General features: G+C 40.1%; 1 protein-coding gene across 4 annotated transcripts in view; it reads left to right on the top strand.

Moving 5' to 3' along the window:
- The window catches only part of COMMD10 (COMM domain containing 10), a 116,679-nt gene that overhangs the window by 13,258 nt on the left and 75,867 nt on the right, over nucleotides 1-27,554 (top strand). For all 4 annotated transcript variants that reach the window (XR_007200942.1, XM_048291781.1, XM_048291782.1 and 1 more), the window contains exon 5: nucleotides 19,062-19,172. Coding sequence is in view for 3 of the 4 variants with exons in the window: in XM_048291781.1 (XP_048147738.1) it covers nucleotides 19,062-19,172 (111 nt within the window). In the remaining variant the exon portion in view is untranslated. The remainder of the gene's footprint in view (nucleotides 1-19,061; nucleotides 19,173-27,554) is intronic.

The raw sequence follows: 27,554 nt of genomic DNA, 5'->3' as shown, positions 1-27,554 counted from the left end.
GCCAAGGGGTGGTCAGCAAGGCCCATTCACCTTTCAACAGCCCTATATGGCCAGTGCGTAAGTCCAGTGGAGAATGGAGGCTGACGGTGGACTACCGTGGCCTGAATGAGGTCACGCCACCATTGAGTGCCGCTGTGCCGGACATGTTGGAACTTCAGTACGAGCTGGAGTCCAAAGCAGCGAAGTGGTACGCCACTATTGACATTGCCAATGCCTTCTTCTCCATTCCTTTGGCAGCAGAATGCAGGCCCCAGTTTGCTTTTACCTGGAAGGGTGTGCAATACACCTGGAACCGACTGCCCCAGGGGTGGAAGCACAGTCCCACCATTTGCCACGGACTGATCCAGACTGCATTGGAAAAGGGTGAGGCTCCAGAACATCTGCAATACATCGATGACATCATTGTGTGGGGAAACACAGCAAAGGAAGTGTTTGAGAAAGGAGAGAAAATCATCCAGATTCTCCTGGAAGCTGGCTTTGCCATCAAAAGGAGCAAAGTCAAGGGACCTGCCCAAGAGATCCAGTTCCTGGGAGTAAAGTGGCAAGATGGACGACGTCAGATTCCCACTGAGGTCATCAATAAGATCACTGCGATGTCTCCACCGACCAGCAAGAAGGAAACACAAGCTTTCCTAGGCGCCATAGGTTTCTGGAGGATGCACATTCCCGAGTACAGCCAGATCGTGAGCCCTCTCTACCTGGTTACCTGCAACAAGAACGATTTCCACTGGGGCCCTGAACAGCAACAAGCCTTTGCCCAGATCAAGCAGGAAATCGCTCATGCGGTAGCCCTTGGCCCAGTCAGGACAGGACCAGAGGTGAAGAACGTGCTCTACTCTGCAGCCGGGAACAATGGTCTGTCCTGGAGCCTCTGGCAGAAGGTGCCTGGTGAGACTCGGGGCCGACCACTGGGATTCTGGAGCCGAAGCTACAGAGGGTCTGAAGCCAACTACACTCCCACAGAGAAGGAAATCTTGGCAGCCTATGAAGGAGTCCAAGCTGCCTCAGAGGTAATCGGCACTGAAGCACAGTTGCTTCTGGCACCCCGACTACCGGTGCTGGGTTGGATGTTCAAGGGAAAGGTTCCTTCCACGCGTCATGCCACCGACACCACATGGAGCAAGTGGATCGCCCTCATCACACAGCATGCCCGTATTGGAAACCCGAATCGCCCTGGGATTCTAGAAATTATAACAAACTGGCCTGAAGGTGAGACTTTTGGATTATCTTCTGAAGAAGAGGAAGAGCAAGTGACTCGTGCTGAGGAAGCCCCACCATATAATGAGCTACCGGAGACTGAAAGACGTTATGCCCTCTTCACTGATGGTTCCTGCCGAATTGTAGGCGCTAATCGAAAGTGGAAAGCTGCAGTATGGAGCCCCACACGACGAGTTGCACAAGCTACCGAGGGACAAGGTGGATCGAGTCAGGTTGCAGAGCTTAAAGCCGTCCAGCTGGCTTTGGATATTGCTGAACGAGAGAAGTGGCCGAGGCTCTATCTCTACACCGACTCATGGATGGTAGCCAATGCTCTGTGGCGATGGCTGGCTCACTGGCTGCCAACTGGCAGCGCAGAGGGAAGCCCATCTGGGCTGCTGAGATTTGGCAGGACATCGCCGCTCGAGTAGAGAAGCTGACCGTGAAGGTTCGACACGTGGATGCGCACGTACCCAAGAGTCGGGCTAATGAAGAACATCGCAACAACGAGCAGGTGGACCGAGCTGCCAAGGTTAAAGTATCACAGGTGGATCTGGACTGGCAGCACAAGGGAGAATTATTCCTAGCTCGTTGGGCCCATGATGCCTCTGGTCATCAGGGGAGAGATGCAACATACCGATGGGCCCGTGACCGAGGGGTGGACCTTTCCATGGACAGCATCTCACAGGTCATCCACAGTTGTGAGACCTGTGCTGCAATCAAACAGGCCAAGCGGGCGAAGCCTCTGTGGTATGGTGGACGATGGTCAAAGTACAGGTATGGTGAAGCCTGGCAAGTTGACTACATCACCCTTCCCCAAACCCGCCAAGGCAAGCACTACGTGTTGACCATGGTTGAAGCAACCACTGGATGGCTGGAGACTTACCCTGTGCCTCATGCTACAGCCCGGAACACCATCCTGGGCCTGGAAAAGCAAGTCCTGTGGAGACATGGCACCCCTGATAGGATCGAGTCAGACAACGGGACTCATTTTAAGAACAGCCTCATCACCACCTGGGCCAGAGAACACGGTATTGAATGGATATATCATATTCCTTATCATGCACCAGCTGCTGGAAAAGTTGAACGCTGCAATGGACTACTTAAAACTACCCTAAAGGCACTTGGTGGGGGGACCTTCAAAAATTGGGAAGTGAACTTAGCAAAGGCCACCTGGATAGTCAATACCCGAGGGTCCATCAGTCGAGCTGGTCCTGCCGAGTCTGAACCCTTGCACACAGTGGATGGAGATAGAGTCCCTGTGGTACACCTGAGAGGTATTTTAGGAAAGACTGTTTGGATTAATCCCACCTCAGGCAAAGACAAACCCATCCGTGGGATTGTCTTTGCTCAAGGACCTGGTTGCACTTGGTGGGTAATGCAGAAAGATGGGGAAACTCGTTGTGTACCACAAGGAGACCTAATGTTAGGTGAGAACGGTGTGTAGGTTTCACTGTGTGTATATATATATATATATGTATGTGTGTTTTAGAGTTTAAGAAGGTATTGATTTGGGATAATGTAGATGGTAATAGAATAAGGGGTGGATAATGTCATGGGTTGCAGTGTATTCTATTACCATCCCCATCAGCCGTTGAAATCAGGTGGGGCAGTGTTTCCTTGCCTCCTCCCCCCAGACTATCTTTCTGTTAATTGCCCATCATTGTCCTGCCGCCTGACTCAGAGATAACTCCCTCCGGACTATCTTCTGTTAATGAGCCTAATCAACACTTTGCCTCATGACTCATTACCCCATTGTGAGATGCTCCACCCAGAGGGAGGAACCAAGCATCCCATCGTGGATATAAGCTGAGGCTGAACACCAGAGACACCGGGCTTCCCACTGGATTTCCAGAGGACAGGAGCTACACAGCCACCACTGGACTTCCTGAGGAAGAGCAGACTGTTTTCCTACAGGATCACTGCTTCAGAGGACTGCAGCCACCTTTCTACCAGACTGCTACCACCACCCTGCCTAACAGGGTGTCAGGTTGTACCTTGACTCTGTCAGTTTGACAGTGTTTTCTTTTACCGTTGTTTTTTCCCTTTTTCTTTAATTTCCATTAAATTGTTATTCTGACTTGGTGCCTCCCACTGGTTTGTTTCCAAACTAGTACAGCTATATAAAAAGAATCATGGCTAGCAGGTTAAGGGAGGTGATTCTCCCCCTCTACTCTGCTCTTCTGAGACCTTAGGTGGAGTATTGCATCCAGCTGAGGGGCCCTCAGCACAGAACAGACTCAGATCTATTGAAATGGGTCCAGAGGAGGACCACTGAAGTGATACAAAGGAACACCTTTGCTGTGAAGACAGACCGACAGAGTAGGGGTTGTTCAGCCCGCAGAAGAGAAGGCTCCAGAGAAACATTATTGTAGCCATTCAGTATTTAAAGGGGGCTTACAAGAAAAATGGAGCTAGATGTTTCACTGGGGCATGTAGTTGCAGGACAAGTGGCAATGGTTTTAAATGGAAGGTTTCTCGATTTAGACTGGATTTAAGGAAGAAATTCTTGATGAGGATGGTGAGACACTGGGGCAGGTTGCCCAGAGAGGTTGGGGATGCCCTATCACTGGAAGTGTTCAAAAGACTGAATGGGGCATTGATCAACATGATCTAGTGATCAACACGTTCTGGCCTGTGGCAGGGAAGTTGGTCTAGGTGATTTTCAAAGGTCCCTTCCAAACCAAACCATTCTATGAGTCTGTGAATACTAGTTGTTGCTTGGGTTTTCTTTTCTCTTTCATGTTCTTTTAAAAGTACATATAGGCTTTTTGTTTATCATTGCATATTTGGTAGGGACTGTTGCTGACCTGTTGAGGTGGTGTGCAGCACTACACACAAATTCAGTATTTAGTTAATGTGTGATTCTTTTGTACTTTTGCTTACCATGTGCTTCTCTGTACGACAGTACCCTGAATTTTCTTTAAAGCAGCTTTAGTGGGTATGTAAAGGGATTGCTTGTGTGGATCCAAGTGCAGAATCAGGGTCATGATTTACATTACTGAGATCTCGATAGTTCTGTTCCAACACATACACAGTGTCCCTGCACACATTCACAGGGTAGAGTTTATGAAATAACTAAGAAAGACCTGTTTGGAATTTTATATTGTGTTTTACTAAAATCTGTGTGGCAAAACAATTCTAAGCCTTTCCTGATGCGTGGTACTTAGAGGTTCTCTGGAAGTATTAAAATGCTGACAGTATGGTGTTTTCTGTGGTGTACACAAGAAGGACTGGGCAGTAATCTTTCATTTCTCTTTCAAGACAATAAAAAATGGCAGACAGTTTTACTTTTTTTTTATTAGGGGTATAGTTTACACATTAAGAAAACATTGCAACCTGTGGAATTGATTAACTTATGGTCAAAACAAGTGGGTAACTGAGTGTCCAGGTTTGTTATTCCATAATAATACTAAAATATTTGACTTCTGCCATTTTTGAGAGTAAGTCAGTGCATCTTTTGGCTTGCAGAAGTGTTCACGTTTGGACTCAAGACCACTAGTTATTATGAGAAATAATTTCTTACAGATAATTTGTCTGTATTGACATGTTATTTCTCTTAAACCAGATTCTCTTCCACCTGCACAGTACAAGTTGTTACAAAGTAGTATTCTGAGTTCTGAGTCTGTCAGTTCTGTGCAAGAGGTGTAGGTGGTAACGTGCTGGTTGATACCTTCGTTAGGATGACAAGTCAAATTGTGTTTGTTAGAGCAGAAGAAAAAGTGTTTCCTAGAATACTGATTAGGTCAAGTTTTCTGTGGCATATTGAAAACTATTTCTATTGTGTGACAAAAACTCTTTGTTTTTGAACATAGGTTTTGAAATTTTTTGTAATTTTTTAATCTACTGCTTAGTAGGTAGGGATGATATTGACTTGAGAAATTAATAAAAACTGTGGAGTTAAAATAAAGCTGTACTGTTTAATACTATTACTCACTTAATCTTTTCATTTTTCTTCACCGAATTATTGGCAGTCTTCAGCTACACAGGGCTATTAATTATGTATATTCTGCTGTTGTGTTAATTGGTTCTTTGGTCCTTATTCATATGGCCTTTATTATATTATTTCTGCTGATGATAATACAATCCTAGTCAATTAGAATGATGGTATTTGTATAATTTTTTCCTTTGAACACATTCTTAATTTTGCCTTTGGAGTGATAGGCCAGTGATAATAGTTTGGTATCAGTCTGATCCAGTTTTTAAGTCTTTGCTTGGTAGTGTACAAGTTTAGAAAGGAGGGCACACTGATCAGATTAAAATGTATTTTTTCCTCTGCAAAAAAGAGGTAGATTTTTAGTAGGGTTTGCTCTGAATTCTCATGGCAGTTTTTCATCAGTTTTGTTGCTTTTCTCCACTTCCCCTCCCCCATATATTATATTCTCTGTATGTGTTTTGGTACTCTGCTCAAATCTCTGTTTTAAAGGCAGATCAAGCTAAGTGCTTCATAGCTTTCTTGTTTTGGAAAGCTATTCATGGTATCCTTAAAATAGATATAAAGATAAAAGTCCTATGTTGCCAAGCAAGAAGAGTTTTTTATAGCTTTCAGACAGCATTGCTTAATATAATGATGCGTGGGAATGCAACTAGTGAAGTTATGTACCTAAAATTCTTGACAGAGCTGTCAGTTCTGTATCTTGAGTACCTATTTGAAGCCATATGGGAAAAACTCTGAAAGTGATTTTCTCAGAAACCGGCCTTCTTGCTAATGGGCTTATATGTAATGTTAATATGCTAAGTTCCCTCTGGTAAATGCTGGCACATCTACAGAAATACTCTGAAACACATGGATCCTGTGGTGGTTATGACCCAAAAAAAAAAGGAGTATTGGTGTGCTCAGTGTGTGTATGTCATGACACAGATTTCTTATCTGATATCAGAAGAATGCAAAAGGAGGAATACAGCTCAAACTATAGGAAAGAATTTTACCGTTTCTTGTTAGTATCTGATCAACTAATCATTCTTACAGTGACAAACTGAGGTCACAAACACAGTGTTGTACCTACGGGCATTGTCACAGTGAATGGTGAACCAGTTGCATTATGTGATGCCAATATACTCACAGAGGCAAAGAGACTGCAAATGATGAAATGCAAAGTAAAAACACAGTTTTATACTTAACGAGATTATTTTAATCACCAGCTACAGCACAACTGAGTCTTAGTCTTTCACTCACCCAGCTTCATTAGTAGGAATTTTAATTATTTTCAGTTTTTATGTACTATTTGAGGATTTTTTTATGAGTTGCTTCTTATCCTTGCCCTCTTCTGTCTTCTACCAAGGAAGTGTAAATTATGAAGGTTGGAAAAAGGTACATTTTGAGAATGTTTAGAAAGATTTGTAAGTTTTGTTCTGTTCCTACATGCAAAATAGCATTTTTAAAGGTTGTAAAAGAGTACTGTGCTTATCTTCTGTAACTTCCTATGTAATACAAACCATAATTTGTCCTCAGTATGTAAAAGAGCTTTTGGAACAGGGGTCTCCTTGTGATTTCAAGGCTTGAAATGACAGGTAATTTCTGGGGTCTTCTTAAGGTTACTAAAAATGTCTGCCTTATCTCTAATTAAAAGCTGTCCAGCTTAATCCCCTCCACTGGATCTTGTTACATATTCTGCTAGATAAAAACACCAGTCAGCCATGACTTAATAACTAAGTGGTCATAGACTGGTGTGCATTTTTACTGCAACTCTGTGCCCACAAATTTGCCATAGACAGAGCACAACCGTACATTTACCTTTGCCTTTCACCTTAAGGTGAACCCTTAAATGCTAGGGTTTTTTGAAACTGGAATGCTGTTTCTAATGTTTATCATAGAGTCTCTTTCTGTTTGCTTTCAAGCTAGTTGCTTATCAGTAGAAATCAGTTAAAGATGAAAACTTGCAGTAACTGCAGTTACGGGAAAGTCTTTTGAAGTTGTTGAAGCTTAGCACTAGTCTTACTCTACCAATTTCATCTAATATTATTTCTTTTGTTTCCTTCGTTTTGAAGCATACTGGGGTTTTTTTGGTATGCGTCTTTTTTTTTGAATTCCAGTGTTGAACAGATGTGGGGGTTTGGTTTGAATATCAAACAAAGAAGTCTGAAAATACCACTTTTGTTGTTATACATGCTCAGTAAAGTTTGCTGAAGAGAAAAAGGATTTTATCCTTGAAGACAACAATGGGAAATCGGAAGAAATTACCCTTCAGCTAGTCTTGGATGAAGAATCTAGTTAAACTTATATATTCACCAAATAAGGTAGATTTAGGTTCATAATTTGTGCATATTTTCCTTTTAGAGTTAAATCCCAGTGTTGGGGTTTTAGTTTAGTCTTAGTTTTTGTTTTTTTTTTTCCCTGTTAAAGGAATTTTCTCCCATATGCATGTTGCTAGGGGACAAATAGCTGTACTTAAGAAGACAAAAAGGGGGGTGGGGCGGGCCTGGCTACTCCTTTGTCTACACCTGGGTGTGGGGTCAGTTCGCTCTGAGCGTCCGGAGAGAGAAGCTGCAGAGAAAGGAGCTGCTGCTTCTTTCTTTTTGGCCGTTCTTTCTTCCTGCTGGAAACAACGCCGGGACCCCAAAAGCCGCTTTCCCTGCCCTGCTGGAGACCGGGCTGTGGCTGCCCTGCCCCGCTGCTGCTTCGAGCTTTCGCTACGCTGTAGCCCTGCTCACCCTGCCTGCCTGGGCCTCCGTGGGGTTCTCCCATCTGGATACATCTCGTCTGCCACCCGGGATTTGCGTTCGTCCCTGCCATTCCAGCCTGCTGTTCCTGAGAGCCCGGGATCAGCTGCCCAGCGGTTTGTGAAGCCTTTGTTCCATCCTTCCCGGGATCCCAGGGCACCAGAGCCGCGTGCTCCCCGAGCTCGCTCCGGAGCGCCCCCTGCAGCCGCGGGGGAACCATCGCACCTGCCCTGCTCACCGGGAGCCGCCAGCGCCCCTGCCGGCTGCGAGCGGAACTGCACCCGAGGGGAAAGGGCCCGACAGCCGAGAAGGCTGGGACTGGGTTTGTGATTGCTGTTACTGCCAGAGTTGTTGTTGTTTTGTTTGACTGGTTATATACATATATATATAGAGTAAAGAACTGTTATTCCTATTTCCCACATCTTCGCCTAAAGGCTCTTGATTTCAAAATATAATAACTTGGAGGGAAAAGGGGTTATATCTGCCACTTCAAGGGGGGCCTCTGCCTTCCTTAGCAGACACCTGTCTTTCAAAACCGAGACACCCAGTCTCTTCTATTTTTAATATGCTCTTAATATCTTCTCTGAGAGATAAGTGAGGTATTGGCTCTTTGTTTTGCCCCCTGTTGCTTCTTCTGGCATTAATTATAAGATGGAATGAAAAGTTTACAGAGTTAAAAGACTTACTGCTCTTCATTTTATTCTTTTTTGCTGCCTTAAGTCACTGATGTTATTAAGGAAGGTTGTGCTGAGGGGTCCAAGAGTTGCACAGCAAACATAATGTGTTTGTTCTCATTAGTGAAGATTTCTTCGCATTCAGTGCCTCTATCCCACTTGGTTTAATCACTCAATGTATTGAGTCTTTGACCTAACCTGTTTTCAGTCTCTTGGTCATAACAGTGCCTTCTCTTGAGGCTGAGATACTTTTCTCCCCCCCACCCCCCCCTCGCCGAACTGTGCTCCATTTGATCAATATTTTTACAGGATTCTGTAAATTCATTGTCTCTCTGCCTAGCCCAGTTTAACTCTTTACTTGCCTTTATACTACAACTACCTTTATTTCTAGTTATTCTTGTCTAGTGGTGAAAAATGTAGTTCCTCTTTCCTTTTTTTTTGTTTTGTTTGCGTGTTTGTTGATGGTCTCACAGTATCTGCAAGATTAAGGCAGAATCTGGTTTGACATTGCATTCTAGTATTGTGTCTAGATAGATAGGATCCATCCAGTGATTCTTACTTTCTTATGCCTGCATGACTGAGAAACATTGCAAAACTATCTTTAAAGTTTAAAAGTCCAGTCTTAAAAATTTAGTGTGAGTCACTGTAGTTGACTATGCCACTTCTGCTTAACTTGGCTGTACATATGTGTTATGACTGACTGTAACTACAGACCTGTAGTTCATAAAAATCTTCAACCTATTGTTCTGGATCTGTTCTACGGATGAGTGGTTGTACTTACAGTTTTGTTGATAGTTACATACCATTTTTATGGGGACCGCTCCAAGTCTTGTGTTTAATTTAAAGATTTGCCCAATACTGTCAGCTGAAGATGCCAGTCATTCATTTTGTATTTCATATGTACAGGTAAAATATGAATTTTACAATTTTTAAACCTGCTATTAAAGGGTACTTTTCACTGAAACTACAAAATGCCTCAGTAACCCATTTATGAAATGGGGATGCTGAATTGCATTGACGTTGAATATGTTTGTCCAGTAGAGGGACAGATTTTTAACTACTGTATACTTTATTTTCTATTTTCTATTAAAAAATAGAAATGTTTTTCTACTGCTATTAAAAACATGGTAAAGGACTGCAGTCAGAAATTTCATGCAACCATGTGAAAATCCAGCTGTTTCACTGCTCACCTATGGAGCAATTGTTACAGCGAGACCTGCTGAAAAGAAGCTGCAGCATCCAGAACTTCAAAGATATTCATGCCTCCTGAGTTCAACTGAAGTCAGTAGCAGCAATAGAGAATAGAAATCAATGTGTTTATGCAGTCATCTCCCATACTCACAATGCTCAAGCTTCCCATCAGGAGAAAATTGGTGTTTGATCTGGGGCTTATCTTAAAGGAAACACTCACTTCCTGATTACAGATGGTTTCTGTGATGAAGACTCTACCTGTGGTGATTGGCAAATTGTGCCTGTCAATCACTGCCTTCTCTTAAAAATTTGCCCCTTTTTTTCTGTTTTAATATTTATTTGCTATATTGAGTACACTTTTGGCTTCATCCTCCTGCTGTCTCCTCTGCAGTAATACTCTTTTTCTTGAGAGGGAGAGAGTTTTTGAAGGAGTTCCTAGTCAGGGATGTTTTGTCACCCTTAAATCATTCCTAAATTATTTTCATCATCACAGCAGGCAAAATTGACATTTTAATGTCTAATTTTGATTTTTGATTCTGTAGTGCTGAGTTTGCTGATGAAAAGTGGAACTGGCACCTCCGGCTGTAAATTTTAGAGAGAAGACTTAATGGTTTCCTCTAGTTTTATGCTGGTGTGATTACACAGGTATAAAGTTATACTAATGCATTGTAGACCAATGGGGTTTTTTTTAATATGTAATACACATTTAGTCCTCTCCCATCATACAAAACTGATAGTTACTACATTAAAACTATACATACATGTTACAGTACTTCCTTTAAGTGAAAATCATTAATTTATTTAACTGTGTCTTAGTATATTTTGTCTAATTAATTATTGAAAGATGAGGAGGTTCTCAAACTTTAAACATGAGTATTTTGATTTTATTTTTCTACAATGAATTGAGGACTATTTTGTCTTCAGTGCAGGAACTAACTATGGCAGTTACTCTTTCAAAAATTAAACTGAATGAAAGGATGGCCATACTCATTTTCCTGTAGGTTATTTGCTTAGAACAACTGAAAAAATGTAAGTGAAAGAACTGCATTAGAAAATTTATTATGTTGTGGATTATTTATTTCCTCAAAGTATGTTGTTGAGTGGAAAACATTCTTTATTGTTTTGTTGTCAGTGTGATACATACTGCTGTAGTAATATGAGAAAAAGATTTCGTGACGATGTCTTTCATATCCCATTATCCCTTCACTGTTCATAACAGTTTCCGTGAGGATAATACAGGTGGCTTAAATTACATAAACAGCCCTTTCAGTTTTTCCAGGAGATATTTTGTTTTTAAAGTTGGACTATACCTCTCAATATAGACAGAAAAATTATTGAAGTTAATGAGTTAATATCTGAGATAAAATGACAAAATTCTGATTCCATTTGTTAAAATAAGATGTAATTTCTCTCTTTCTGTAGTTGTTGTACTTGGGACATTATAGGTACCTTGCTAAGGTACATGTAGACAGAGACATTGAGTTGTTTATTTTTCCCATTACTGCAAGTACCGACATTATGTAGTGCACTTCTTCAGTTTGTCAGGCTTCATTTTTAAGGTACAGTTTTTGCTCACACTGGGGCTATTCAAGGGGAGTTCCTTATTTCTTCAGGTGTCAGAAATCTAGTTCCTCCAGAATGGGCTGAAGGTTGGGTTTTCATCCCCCTTTTATGCACTCTTGCACAGTGTTAGTTACTCATTCCTAACACTAAAATAGTAGAAGTTTAGAGTTTGGAATCTTAAGATGTCAATATTGACTTTTAACTATGAAGTAAGGTAGCCTTTTAAGTAGGGAGCACTCCAGCCTTGATGTAGTGAATCTGAACTTAACCTCCAAGAGTAGTTGCTGTGTGTAAACTGATACATGCTCTTACAGATACACCACATTTAGTAGTAGATGAGGAGAGTGTAACTTTGAAAAATAGTGCCATGCACTTGTGCATTATTTTGGTGCTTTTAATAGGGCTTCAAGCATGTCAGTTTTCTTCTCAGGCTCTGAAAAGCGTAATGTGATGTTCAGTAACACTGAAGTCATCACAAATACCAGATCATTTTGAACTAAATGATCTCTCAAAATAAGGATTAAATTATTTGAAAATCAAATGGGTGGATCTATATACCAGTGGAGCATGAAACTAATTTCTGTGCTGCTGTAACTTACCTACTTTATCTGAAATAGTTTGTTGGGCTTCAGCCTAATGGAAGACTGTTTTCTGTGGTACTTGTAAAAAAATGAGTCAGTAAGAAGTTATTGGCATTGTGTTTCCTTTATGCAGTTTTTAAAAACTTCAGAAAAAATAAAGTAAATCTCACTGTTTTAGCATGTCCTCAAATTAATCAGACTGCCTGAGAAGTAACTATAGATGCACTTAAACTACCCTGAACTCAGTCTTTGAGTATGGACGTAAAGTCAGGAAGCCTGGATGTTATTTCTTAGCTATGCAAGTCTACAGAAGCAAACTGTGCCATAGAAGGCTGCTGGCAACTAAGAACAGGTGTGTCCATGTTAATCAAGTCTTTCAGCACCATCAGTACCAGGAGGGGCCTACTCCACAAAAGTAGCTACAAGAAAGCTGGAGAAGAACTTTTTACAAGGGCATGTAGTGATAGAATGAAAAGGTAAGGGCTTTAAACTGAGAAAGGGTAGGTTTAGATTAGATCTTAGGAAGAAATTCTTTATTGTGAGTGTGGCGAGGCACTGCAACAGGTTTCCCAGAGGAACTGTGGATGCCCCATCCCTGGAAGTGTTCGAGGCCAGGCTGGATGTGGCTGTACGTAACCTGGTCTAATGGAAGGTGTCCATGTGTGTGGAGGAGAGGGAAGTTGGAACTAGATGATTGTTAAGGTCCCTTTCAACACAAACCATTCTATGATTACAAGCACTCAGTTTTGTACCAAGATTTGAATTTTCAGAAGGAATGATAGGATTTATTTTCATTTGTGGTCATGTTACTGGCTTTTAATTCTGACCGTGGGCCACAAGCTCAGTTTGCTTTAAAATTCTAAGTCATGTTGGAAAGCTTCAGCAGTTCCTTAGCAACTTTGTGGTAATGAAAATCTTTTGCTACCTAAAAAGGCACATGCTGGGGAGTTTTGTTGCTTTAAAAAAAGTTCAAGCAGACAAATGAAGCCATAGCCCATTAACAGTGGAAGAAATACCCAACTAAAATAATACTGTTGTAAAACTGCATTATACAGCTGATTTTCAAAGATTAACAATTATATGGTAATGTTATCACTTTTATTTACCAATTACCTTTTAGCTATACTGAAAACATTTGTTGTTGTACTAGTAATAGACTTCAACAAATTGGATATGTTAGTTTGCCTATGCTGTATGTCCTTTTCCATGCAGGGCTTTCATAACCTTTTTTCCTTCATAAGCATGAAACTACACGACACTACTGCCAGTTTAGAATTGCTTCTGCATTCTCTGCCCATCAGGCTTATTAACAAGTTCAGCCCAGAAGTGTGTTTTTCTCACTTCTTAGACTTTAAGATGAAACACTGGTTTTGAGAATTCTTTTTCTTGCTCTTTGCTAACTGCTAATCATAATTTCTCTCTCTGCCTGTAGAAATGCTCAGGGTCATCTGCTTGCCAGAGAGGCTAATACTGGATATGACAGGATCTTCATAGGCTTTCCTGTAGCCAGTTAATCTATAGTGGATTGTTACGTAGTATTTAACCTATAATGCTGATTAATTGTCACCATGTTCTGAGTCATGTATGTTTTCTGATTATAACATCTTATTCTACTTAGTGAAAGCTAGGTGTTTTGAAAGCAGCAAATCTTGCCAAGAAAATGGAAAGCAAGAACCTGAACAAATTAGCTAGGTCTTCATGACAGTTAAATTTGATCTGTAAAGTAATTGGCTGTTTCATAACTGTCTAAATGCCTGGTGGTTATAAAAACCTCAGTGCTGTTGATTTTATGTGTCCGAGCAGTATTTCTATAATGTAGTTCTTGCAGGTTCATTGCTTTGTTTACTCATTGTTGGTCTTACTTTCTGTGAGTCTATGTTTAAAGCACTTCCTAAGGTACAGACAGGTGCCAAATCATGGATGAGAAACAGTGGTTTGCATGGTATGGCATCCTATTGGCACTGTGGTAGGATGTAAGCTGTGCCACATCAGTGAGTTCTGAGAGCCATTTAGTTTCTGGAAAGGTTTGTTATGACCCTTCTAGAATCAGGTAATTTACATGAAAATTCCAGTTTTCTGCTTAAAATTAAATCAAACTTCCAGTATTCATGGGTGAAGAGACAGACAGGAGGTGTGATCTGAGTTTATCAGCCAAGACTGACTGAAAAATATCCTCTTTCCCTCCTCTGGTACTGGTTGAGTATTTAGGCCCCTTTTTTCTGTTGTCCTTTAAAAATACTGGACCCTGGTTTAGAAGTTTGGCTGAAGTTGGAAGTATTGGGTAAAAAATTTTAGGTGAATACATATTTTCTGAAATTCTGAAATTCTGTTCCCTGTTTCACCATACTTGCCTTATTTTGTTTGTTCAAATGAGGTCATTGCCAACCATTTTTTAGTGTCAGTTTCTTATTCACTTGGGCTCCATCCTTGCTCCTTCAGGTTGGAGCCTGTTATTGACATTTGCTCTGCTTTCCTTCTCAAAGTGGTAGTCCTTAATTTTGAGTCTGATAGCCTGGTTCTTGTATAGTTAAGACGATTAGCCTGAATTTCTTTGCCAAAGAGCATTTATGTGATTTCTCATTGAGCAGTGTAAAATAAATATATATAGAGAAGTATTTTTTGACAACTAATACAGAAACTTGTTCTGTTTCTCAGACTTCTTGAATTTCTTCTCAGTTCAGGTTTATGGGCAGTGAAAAATAAAGTAAGGAACTGTGGTGAAAATACACCAGGAAAGGAAAAGAGAGTGTGTAAAAACACAATGGGCTGTAAGTGACAAGAGAAATGGTGGATTCTGTGGGTGTTAATTTTGTCTGTGTGAACCTTGATTTGGTTGGAGATTGTGCTTGAGGTTTATATCAGCTCTAAAAGCTGCCTTGACATTTAGTGCACTGGGCTCTTTCCAAGAGAGTGACTTTCACCCAAATGTTTTACCATAGTTATGTTAGATTGGTGATGATCTTGTCTTACTGTGTAAAATACTACACTCTACTGTTTAGCTGTTGGAAAATAGTCTGCTGGACAGGGCTTGAGTTGGAAGATCCAGTGTTTTACACTGGAAGAAAATGACTGTGGTCATCACAGACAGACCAGAAGTGATGTTTTTATGTAACTGTACAGGTGCTGCTCATCTTAATTTGAAGGGTCAGATCCTCTTCTAGTAGGGTAACTAGCTGCTTTCTAGTGTGGATCTGCCCTGGGACAGCTGTGGGTGGCTACTGAGAAGCGGTGCGGGTAAGGGAGTACAGAGCTTATTACAGATACGCCTTATCTCTTCTACAGCCAGTACTGAGTGAGTGCTGGAAGGGGGAGGTGCGTAAGTTCTTCGATGTTTGTTAGTCCTGAGTGCCATGGTAATCTCTTCAAAAGCCTGAATGAAACAAAATGGACACGAGTCGAGGATTTGCAAGGTTTGTTGAAAGCTTCCTCATATTTTTGTTGCCCTGACTTATTTGCCAAAGGGTTCATGGAGCAGATCTGAAGCATTTTCATAAATTCTTACTATGGGTTTTGTTTAGTACCTGTGTTTATTTCCTTCCCCTTTTCCAGCTTGCACCTGTTTGGGTTTGTGGTTTTTTTGGTTTTTTTTTTTCCTAAACATAACCTTGAGGTTAAATAAGTGCCAGAGATATCAACGAGAAGTTACAGCACTAAACAGTATATTTTCAACAGTGTTTAGTGTTGCAGTGACAAGGTAGCTTGCACATTTCTAACCTGCTGATGAAATTGTGAAAAGAAGCTGAAGGTCTACAATAGCTAAAAACGTGGCTTTGTTTTCATGCTAGGAATGGAGAAATACTCCTCTACCCCAGTAAATGCTTTTCAGTTAGTATATCACATATTCTGACACCATTCTCCCATAGTTATTTTTACTTCTGGTGTAAAACTTGTTACAGAAAAAACAATTTTATAGTCCTTTCATATTTGAAAAAATTGCCTTAAAGTATGTACCACTTTGTGACTAACAAATACTGTGCCTTGACACAAATGCCATGCAAAAACATGTCATTACTCTCAAAAGGTTAATTGACATTTCAGGATGTTGAATGTTTTCTAAGTAAACAAACACAACCGTTGCCAGATACATGCTGCACTTTTCTTTCAAGAAAATGGACCATTTTGATGCTTTAGGCAGCATGCTATTTATTAATTAAAACTTATTCTCATACAACTATGTTAAAAGAGAAAACAGACATGAATTATACAGGAAAACAATTTTTTAAGGTAAAGCAGTATATAAAACAAGAGTTACAGCTGCTTTTCAGCTATTAACTCAGGCCAGTGTGCTGCTACATATATTGTATTTGTTCTGAGCCCTCTACAGTATTCTGAGATAGATGTGTATTGAAAGTGAAATAGAAAACACGCACTTGAATTTCTTCATTTTTGGTGGTTTGTTTTTCATGCTACACAGAGTACACAGTATATAACAGCTTCAGAAAAGTCTTAAAAGTCAGGCTTCCTTGCATATTGTTTTTGTCTCTAGTGGCATTGTTTTATGATCCTGGGTAAGCTGCTATCCTTTCTAAGGCTTGGTTTCCCTACTACAGTAATGAACTGTTTAAGTAGCTGATAGAAGGGTGTTTCTAAGTTGAGGAGCAGGGGGCTTGAACCATAGTGACTGCAGTATGAAGAGCCATCACGTTCCAGAACTCGCTGTCTCTGTGTTTGTCCTTCATGTTTAGATGTTTTGTCAATAGGTGGTTCTGTTCCCAGTTGCCTGCTTTGGGCTGCTTCCACCACTATATCCCATAACCTAGGATCTGAGTCCTTTTCTGTTGACCATTATCAATTATCTTAACTGAACTTTTTTTTTTTTAGGTACTATCTTTATACTCCTGAAAGAATCAAGAGTTGATTTCTTAATTTCATTGAAGTTTGTGGAGAGAAAAATGATTTCTAGTTGTATCATCCTGGTATAATTTCCTGGAAAATGCTGGTTAGCACAGGGACTTGGCAGAGTTGTCCATTGATGTGGTTGACTTGAGCATGTAGACAGAATCCACTCTAGATTGTTCCTTGCTTTTGGGTGGGATGGGCCATGCACTATTGTTTTCACTAACCAAGATGTAATCAAGTTAGAGAAAATCAAAGCAGAATTATGATTAAAAATTCATCTGCTTTTATAATTATATAACTTTTCTTTAAAGCATCTTTTAATTCATAGGCTGTGGGCATACTGTTATTAAAGCTATGCTCAAAATGAGGTGGACCAGACTTGGAACATCTTCACAGGGTCCCTTTGTGTCGTCTGCATGCTTTCATGCATTTGATTAAATGTAAACTTCCTTATTTTTATGACAAATTGAAGTTTGAATGGTACATTGATTGCAGAGAAGCTGACAGACTGCTAGCTGACCTGCTGAAGTTCGTCCTGCTGTCCTATTCCTATAGCTGTACACACAGTCAGTCTAGACTGACTTTCCCTTAACTGTGGCCTTGGCTAAGCTCCCTAACCATCTTGTATTTGCCTGGGTGGTTAGGATATGTCATGATATAGTTTTCCTTTTGGTATGGTTAGTTATGTGGTGGCTAGTGTTTGTTAACACAGTTCTTGGATTGATCCAGTGTACAGATAAATGCAGTAAAACATACATTAGTATGTAAATGTAAATCATATAGCTACAAGAAATTGTCTTTGAGCTGTGCCAATGGAAGAAGTTTTTGCCACCCTTACCTATCTTTCATTTAGAGATTTGTGTCACTGGAGGATGCAGGGCATGTTTTGCAGTTCACAATACAAGGTCTTTGGCATGGCTTTATTCTGTTAATGATCTTAGCTGAATTTAGCTGTTAGATTACATTACGTAAGAGATTAACCAAGATGTGGCACACTTTCACCAAGTCACCCACAATATTTACTAGAAGAGGGAAGACACTAGACTAGAAAGAATTTGTGTGTAAATTATCTTGGCAGATGGTAAGACTTTGTCCAGTTCCTTTTATTCACTAAGGCCAGGAGGATGATTTTGTGGAAGCCTTGTAGTTCTGTTGTTGTGTACTTCATTTGTGCATGAGCTGTACTGCCTCGGTTTTGGAGACAAAACTTCAGGAGGATACACTCCGGAATGAGTGTCTCCTCTGAAGGGAAGAAGGGCCTCCCCTTTTCCTCCACCAATAAGACAAGTGGGTCACCAGCAAGTGGAAGTGGAAAAACCCAGACTATTAACACCAAACAAAACAGGGTAGAACGGGGGAAAAAAACCCTCAAAATCAACAGATTCCCGGAGAGGGAACAGACACCCGGGCTTGGACCAGCCGGGGCCACCCTGCGAACCCCCCGGGCTGGCAAAGAGGGAAGGGAGGCAGTGAGGCAAGGGGAAGGAAAGGGAAAAAAGAACAAGAAAAAAACCAACAGAACCTTTTCCCAGCTAGCTGGAACACAGAAGAAACCCAAAGAGCAGCACAGCGCTCCCGGCGCACTCCCTCCCCAGCCCTGCTGAGCCCCTGGAGCCGCAGGGCCCCGTTAAACCGCCCCGCACTCGGCCCGTGGCCCCGGGTCCATCTTAGAGAAACAGCGTCCCTGGGCATTGAGCGGACGGGTAAGGAATAAAGCGGCTCCATAACGTCACCCCAGGACAGTAATGTTTGAATAGAACTTGATATTAATGATTAAAAAATAATCTGTAATGTGGTTTTTTTAGCTTTCTATTAAAAATTCTATTGCTCACGTGCATACCTGGGTTTTGTCTTTTCAGCATTAATGATTCAAAAAGCAGAATTATTTTTGTTGTTAAGATCTGCATATGGTACAACACATAAGAGTAGATCTGTGGATTAAGGAATCACCACTTTTAGCTGGTTTGCTATCTATTGGTATTTTTTTCTTTTTCCTAAAAGAAAATTAAATATGAAATGAAATTGAATCCACAGCTTTGCTGATAAACTTCCTCGAGAAGAGGAAACGACCATATTCTGGACCCAGAGTTGTGTTCTATGGATTGGTTCCATCAGATCTGAGACATAGGAAGTTGCTTTATTTGAGTGGTCATAGGCAATTTGAAGGGTAATTTTGGTAAGGAGAAGCAAATCTGTCTTGGAGTCCAAGATAATTTGAGGGAAATGCATTGTATACAAATGCGTAACGTTTGTAGAGCATGACACTGTGTTCACTGACACAGACCACTGGCAGTTTTGAAAGTTGACCTCAGTGCTTCTGAACCATCTGATTGTCATCTAAATTTGTGTTTTATAGCTTGAAACAATTGGATGGCAACTTAATCTTCAAATGGCAGAGTCCATGCAAGCAAAGCTGAAGTCTCCTCAAGCTGTGCTGGAGCTGGGAGTGAGCAATGAAGATTCAAAGGTAAGAAATATATGTCAGCAGAGTTGGAATGGGTTGTGGTGATGGCCTTATATGAAAGTTCTGTTAGAGGCATCCATTGGAACTCTTGTTGTTATTCTTGTCATTATTTTCATTTTTATATTTCATTAAGGTTATAGTAAACACTTGGAATTGTGAAGTACTGATATAATAGCATAAATATTCAATAGACTGCATGCTGTGTTACCAGCTCTTTGGGCTGTAACAGAAGTAGGGAATATGGTTATTTCAGGTCTCTAAAATGTTTTTGTAGATAGTTTATTTTTATCACATAGCATATGATTGTAGTTCTTATGCTTTTAATACATAGTAGGTTGCAGCCTTCTACCATGTGTGTAGTTATGTAAGACATTGCTCATCACTTGCAACCTTTCTAGGCTAATGATGTATTTATGTGAATGATGACAGTATGTGAGGCCACAGAAACCCCATATTTGGAGATTTTAAGGTAGAGTCTTAAGTTCAAGGATTTTAGTGACTCGGTGGCATATCAATACCCAAACTCACTAATGAACGTAATTTTTTGTTCATAAAACCTGTGTCTTTTGATTGCCAGCATGTTTCAAATTAGGCACATGAATTAGTTTTAACTGTGTCTTGATAATGGAAGTTGGAGTCTTTAGTTCTGTGGTGTCTGTCAGAATGTTTACCTATGAAAAATTCAGTATAAGGAGTTTGAGGGGAGAAATCAGAACTCAGCCCTGCTTTAGCATTGCATTTAAATCCAGTACTTGTACTAATGTGAGTGGAATATCTGACTTATGGTGGAATAAAAGAGAATACACAGCTTATGTTTGTGCTTCTCACTAAGACTTGCAGCAGCTGTATTTTTTTGAGCATTTCATTGCAATCTGTATTTTTGAAATGCAGATACAGGAACCAGACAAAATTTTGTGCTCAAGCTGCATTGGTGAGCACTGAATACAGATTCAGTTCTTACGGCAGAAAAAAAATATAGAGGGAAAAATGTCACTTTCATGTAAGACAGAAAGTTCTTCTGTTTCCTGTACAAACAGAATTCAGATAGTAGACTTTTCAATTGTTACCTCTCCTACTTCTTTTTGTGGGTATGTTTAGATACCAAGATCAGAATTACTTTGCGATAATTACAAGCCTAGAATAAACTTGTGATGGGCATTTAGATAAAACAGTGCAACAAGAAAACTGATGCTCTCAAAGCACAGACATTAAAATCTAAAAATCTGTGTTGGTGTGAAGATCACTACAGGATTACATCCTAGTATAAAAGATTAACTAATACCTGCATAGATACAAACAGAAGTGTGGGTAATTTTTATGGTGTATCTTGCATCTTCATGATCTCTTGGTGCATTAAGTATCTGAAAATCGTAGCTACTAGATATCTTTTTTTCCCCTCTCCAAAATTTTGTATGTGCCTTTTGTGCAGAAATGTGGTGTGAGTTAAAGTATATGTTCTTAATGATTGTCTTATTTTTCCCTTTTTTTTTTTTTCCTAATTCATGGATATAATGACTTGATTTTTTTTCAGGAAAGACACAAAATGCTGTTACAGAGGAGCTTTTGTGGTCTGGCTCATTAGGGGGCAGTAGTGCTCTTTGTCACACTGGTTCTTTGCTTTTTTTGAGATAATACTCAGAATCAATTCTGAAGTCAGTCATTGTGGGAAGTGTTTAAGTGTTTACATTTCTAATCTGTATATGACAATAGAAGTTTCTCTTGCGTATTTAGAAAAAGAAAGCCTATTAATAAAAAACCATACTGAGCAAGGTAAATGAATTGGGCTATTATTTTCACTTCTGCTAACTAAAATTAATTATACTAATACATTAGTGTTTACTACAAATCACACTACTTAAAGAACATTTAAACAGTTCTTATTCACTCATTTCATCTGAAGCTGACATTTAAAATTAGTATTTAAATTATCTCTCCTGGAGAGGTAATCATAAAACCTGTGGCTCTGTGGATGTTATTTGTACGTTGAGAAATAAAAAAAAATCTGCTATATGCTGTATAAATATTTATAGAGTACATTTTGTCAGCTTCAGATGAAATACAGAGTCCCAGAGGAATAAATCCATGGAAATTCAAAAGTAAGGTGTTCTTTGGTTCTTTCAGGTGGTTCAAGTGGCAAGAGACATTTGCATTTCCCAGGAAATACACTGCTTGTGACTAGCAAGAGTTGTGATCAGACCCCATGATTTTTGTTAAACTGTATTTTCCTGGTTTTTGTTACAGATTTGCTGTTTGCTTATACTCAGACGTGCAATTATGCTTGTGTTAGCCCCAGTGTGAACAGGGGGGTGGATCAGGTGGGCTGCCAGACACAGCCTTCCAGCCCAAGTTGTCCTGTGATCTCGGTTGCTTTGGTTGCTGCTGGTGTTTTGTATGAGAAAGAGAAAAAAGGAACTTCCAATTAAAAATCCAGTTAACAGCGTTTTATTACAATGATTCATTTTTTCAAATATTTAATTGCATTTCAAAATCTAAGGGAAGTGAAATGTCTATGAGCTAGACACAGAAAACAAACTGGTGTAATAGGAAGCACATCTTTGATCTGCAAGATCCCTTTGCTTCTGTTATGACATATTCATGAGTTTAGGTGACATTTGAGAACTGATGTGTAAGATATCAGCTGTGTAAAAGGGTTTTTTTAATAGTAAATTTGGTTTCAGATTTTTGGACTGTTGATTGCAACAGGAAAAACTGGAGATTCTGTACAGAGTATCATTATTTTTATGGCTATAGGGTCAATTGACAGGTAGGAGGAGCACAAATTAACAATCCTGATACTCTGTGTCGCTAATTAAGATTTTTGATTTGCAAACAAAGAGTGATCCCCAGAAGTGGTGTGTTTATTTAACATTTCTTTCCTCCAGTAATTGATTTGATAACTATCCGCATAGACACACACTCTGACATTCCTTCCAACTCTTAATAGCAGTAACTCCTTAGGCTACCTAGTCCAGACTTTTTAAAACTACTGTGGTAGTTTTCTATAACCGTAGGAGGAGCCATATAAATAAATAAATAAAATTGAAGTGTGTAGAAAGATTGAAGGGCTTCAGAAATGTCACACAATTGGTGCTGAATATCTTCACAGAGGAATGTGAGAAGTAGGAGTATATTCTTAAAAAGTTGTTGCTATTACTCATCATTAGGAAGATCCAGTAAGGCACATTACTAGATAAGGTATTTGTTGGTGTGTATTTTTGCACATGATCTGTAGTTACCATTTATGCTTGAAAATTGTTAGGATAAATAAATTATTCTTGCCCAGTGTTGTCTCTCGATAGTTATCCAATTTTCTTCTGTAAATCCATTCCACAGATTTCATTAGATTCAGTTATCTAATTGCAATTTGTCCTATGGAAGGCTTTGCTCTTTTCTTGGTTTTCCTTCTCCTTATTTAATCAGTGAATTTATTCTTAACCATAAAGGACTTCTTGGGGGAGCTCTTTTTTTCAGCATAAATAGTATGTAGAGATTCCTTGTGAAATATCAGTATTTTTTTTCTTTTGTTCCTTCTTTATGCATGTATTAGAAGAATTTTTACAGGATTTTGTCTGGTAATGCAAGACAAAAAGTAACTGATAATTGTGCTGGTTTGTTAAAACTGCTAGTGTAATACTTTTGCTGAAAGATAATATTAGAATTCTACTATGCTAATTTACTTTTATTTTCTTCTAAATAATTTCCCCTAACTTCTGGATGCTTTAACAGGATAATGTAACACATGAGAGACTGCGACAAATGAAGAGAGATGGGCAATCATTAACCAAATTAATTTTAATCAGGGCAAATTCCAGATTCAACGCCTGGGATGGGGCAACCCTGGATGTATGGAGAGACTGTGGAATGAAATGCTGGATAGCAGCGCTGTGAAAAGTGGTCTGGGGGTTGATGGCAAGTTGAACATGAGCCAGCAGTGCCCTGGCAGCCAGGAGGGCCACCCGTGTCCTGGGGGGCATCAGGCACAGCATCACCAGCTGAGCAAGGGAGGGGATTGTCCCATCCTGCTCTGCACTGGGGCAGCCTCACCTCGAGTGCTGGGGGCAGTTCTGGGCACCACGGTATGAAACAGATATTACGTTACTAGAGAGTGTCTAAAAGAGGGCGACAAAGATGGTGAAGGGTCTAGCGGTGAAGTGATACGAGCTGCAGCTAAGGTTTCTTGGTCTCTTCAGCCTGGAGCAGAAGAGATTGAGGAGGCATCTCATAGCAGTCCAGAGCTTCCTTGTGAGGGGAAAGAGGAGGGGCAGACACTGATCTCTTCTCTCTGGTGACCGGTGACAGGACCTGAGGGAACACCATGAAGCTGTGTCAGGGGAGGTTTAGGTTATTAGTAAAAGGTTCTTCACCCAGAGGGTGGTTGGGCACTGGAACAGGCTCCCCAGAAAAGTGGTGATAGCACCAAGCCTGACAGAGCTCAAGAAGCATTTGGACAATGTTGTCAGGCACATGGTGTGATTCTTGAGGCTCTGAAGAGCTTTGATGATCCTTGTGGGTCACTTCCAGCTCAGGGTATTCTATGATTCTATGAAAATCGAACTGGGGTTTGATTACATTTGAAACTGAGCTGATAATACATATTCATCATTCTACAGAGTAAGTAGAAGCATAGAGATCTGAAATTACTATCTTTTACTTGTTAAAATAGCAGCATATGTTTTGGGTTTTTTTCTCCTGGTTTTTACAGACTTTCTGTATATTTCTGGACTGTGAACAAAATTTAGACCTTTTTGCTCTGTTTACTTCAATAGGTATGCTATTCTGCTTTCTGAGTTTGCCATTGTGATTACTTTTCCTATCTTTTACAAAAAAACCCCAAAGCAAAGTAAATGAGAAACAAATCTTTTCTTCTATCAGAACTATATCAATTACTTAATTCACACTGTAGATTTTCTGCAGCCTGTATGGCATGCAGGCAGGATCTGCACATGATCAATATTTAGGGAAATATGGTGGTCCTTCCCCTTCCACCTCAGTTTAGCCCTCTTTTTTTCTCTGAAAAGAATTTGTGTTTGTGGAGTGGCATAACAGTGAGAGTTGGTGGATGCTAGTAAAATGATCCCACTTCTGAGAAGTAGGAGGTGGCAGAATTGAGTATGTACTCCTTTCATTTGCCATCTCAGTCCTTGCCTTTGGGGATGATCCATTTATGTGGCCTTTTTTATTTTTTTCAAAATAGAGGAGTTATTTTTATCTGTAGAGCCTTCAAAAAGAGAACACTTGAAAGTAATAATGCTGAAAGAACTATGATGAGGTCCAAAGACGAAACAATTGTAAATTGCTTCCCACGTTCATCAGCTACCTCTCAGCCAGTTTCTTCTCTGATGAGAACATCACCTTTTTCCTTCTCAGAGCACAAACAAGCTTGTATGTGCACCCTTGAATTGAGCTTAGTTTTCTCATCAAGCTTATCTGTAAGTCTCTAACAATTGCAAAAACAAAGTAGGACAGGCCTTGGATGAATGCAGAAATGTTTAAGGATGTGATTGAGATAAAATGGTTTTTTCATTCCTCTTTAGAAGAGCTAATTGGAGACCTGGATAGCCTCAGACAGCATAGTCCTGGTTCAGGGTTTTTCTGTGCTTCTGAACAAGCAAGGTTACTGCTTTTGGCAAGGTGTACATTGCGAAATGAGTTTTGTTCTGAGAATTAAACCCTAATAAATATTGCTGCTGTTAAGAAAGAAGAAAGTTCCCTAAGAGGAGGCTTCAGAATGAGAAAGGTCCTTGTATTTGTAGGAGTGGTAGTAAGAATGACACTATAATCTTGAGTGTGTGGAACAACTCAGAAAAATGAGCCTGAAATTTATAACTTGATTCCAGCAGTCACATCACTACAGAAAGATGACAGAAATTTAATTGCTCCACCATGAGAGACAGAAATTCTGCACTTACAGTGAACAGCAAATCTTGCATTAGACTGCTTGGTTTTGATCTATCATAGCTATTACCTCTGATTAAATCCATTTAATTAGAGGAAAAAATGAAGCTGCGGTCCAGAATTTTTAAAATGCTGAGAGGACTTTTTTGTTTCCTTACCAGCATATAAATGGATGGCTGTGTAACCTGCGTTCTGTAACTTGTGAGTAGTTTGACGTTTTACTTAGTAACCATTTACTAGGTGGTGTGGCTCCAGGAGTATGCACTCGCCTCTGGAAGTTGTACTGCAGTGTGTACTTAATTATCTGACTTGAATTGTGATTTTACATTATTTGATTATCCAGCTTATAGTAAGGATTTCTTTACAGTATACTTACATTTCTTTCATCTGGCTATATGCACAATTTATGAATACAGACTATATCACAGAAATTTTCAAACCCTGTGACTGGTTACAGCCTCTACACATGCTCTGTTCATGGTAAAACATTCTTAGGACTTTCTACCTGTTTGTGTCTTGGAACTAAAGAAGAAGATGGTGCCAATTGACTGTTTATAGTTGGTTGCAGCATTGGCAACCTCAGCCTACAGCTAGAAATGAAACTCTTGGTTTGCACAGGAGTAAAATTAATTGTCCGTAATGTGTAGCTGTGCTGTTGTCAGTCCCAATAAACAGCAGAAAAGTAGCTCAAATACTAAATTTAAACTTGATGACCCATTTCATTGCTGGGCAGAGTTAAAGTTGAGGGCCTTGAGGGAATTTGGAAAACTGAAAGATCTGGTGAGCTTCTCTTATTTAATGCTGTTGTTCATTACATCTTTTTTTCTGACAAAATTTGTTTCCTGTTTGCCCCAAACTGGTTTTGTAGGCTTGGTACTTCAGTCTTTTCAGATGAAGCAAAGACATCCATGGGATTCATGGCAAATTCTCAGGCATTTATGTACTTTCTTACCTCTTACTCTCAGAGACTGTACAGTGTCTTAACAGATGAACTGTTGCTGTCATTTGTGTGTAGCAATGGAGAACTGTTGCTGTTATTTGTGTGTAGCAATGGAAGATAACCCTATTTTTTCAGCACTTTGCTATGCTTTTGCAGTACTTCTGGACACTCCTTTTCCCTTTGCTTTTACTTAGGCAGTAAACTCTGTGGTACCTTCACAAGTATGTTAAAAACCATCATCTCTCCCATGCCTGTGTCTTACTGACTCTATGGTAGAAAGATAAGGTAGTCTAAGAAATGGGTACGTTTAGGGAGAGATGAATGTGAAAGTTGGACTTTGTCTAACAGTGAGTCTCAGGTTATCGGCATTGCTCTTCTGCCTTGTCATCTGTCACAATGATGTTGACTGCTGCCTTTGAGAATTGAAGGCAGAGGCAGAAGTGGACGAGGTATAACAAAAAGAAGGGCAACTCAGCTGGTGAAGGGTCTGGAGCAGAAGTCTGATGAGAAGTGGCTGAGAGATCTGGGGATGTTCAGCCTGGAGAAAAGGAAGCTAAGGGGAGACCTGATAGCTCTCTACAACTGCCTGAGAGAAGGTCATAGCCAGGTGGGGGTCAGTCTCTTCTTCCATGCAGCAAGTGATAGGTGACAGGAAATGGTCTCAGTTTGCACCAGGGGAGGTTTAGACTAGATATTAAGAAAAATACCTTCACTGAAAGGGTAGTCAGGCATTGGAATTGGCTCCGCAGGGAAGCAGTGTAATGTGGCACCTGGAAACATGGTTTAGTGGTGAACACAGTGGTGCTAGCTTAAATGTTGGACTCAATGATTTCAGAGGTCTTTTCCAGCCTTAACAGTTGTATCATTCTATTATATGCTTTTAAAATCTGTTTACTACCCGTAGTTGGTAGAAGATGTCTGTCTTAATAGATGGAAGAGCTGAAAATAAGTGACATTTAACAAGTATCATTTTGCCTTCTTAAGTTTCTGAAAGGCAAAAAAGAAGTTGGGCCAGATGGGTTGAAAATATCATATTCATGATATTTAAATAACTTTTAAAGTCTGGGAATATTTACCAAAGTCAACTTTTGTTGTTCCTTCACTTCCTTGCATGGCAACTCTTGGATTTTGTTTTTTTAAAGTTAATTTATAATTTGTTTTTTGCTCTCCAACAAACTTTTTAACTCCTTTACCAGGGAGTGTAGTCTGGCATGTGGAGCTGTATTTGAGTGGTATGTTTGCCTAGTGGAACATCAGCATGAATTTGAGGTTCAGCAGCTCAGTGCTGGAGTGGGGAACTTGAGGCGAGCCATATCCTGCTGCTGAATCTTGTGCTGACCTGTAAGACAGGGAGCAGTGGGGTACTGATCCTTGGAGTGGGCAGGCAGGGGAGCTACCCTGGGAACAGCTGGCTCCTTTGCCTTTGGGGTCTTGATCAAAGCAATCATAAGTTCATCTTCTCTGCAGAGGAAGAGATACTCATGAAGTGAGATTTCAGTCAAAGTACCTGCAGAGGACTTGAGAAACTTGGTCATACCTTTAAATTTGTG

Source organism: Corvus hawaiiensis, chromosome Z, assembly GCF_020740725.1.
Source record: "Corvus hawaiiensis isolate bCorHaw1 chromosome Z, bCorHaw1.pri.cur, whole genome shotgun sequence".
Taxonomy (NCBI): domain Eukaryota; kingdom Metazoa; phylum Chordata; class Aves; order Passeriformes; family Corvidae; genus Corvus; species Corvus hawaiiensis.
Note: the sequence above shows the minus strand (reverse complement) of the source record. Positions and strands in the feature narration are given on the sequence as shown.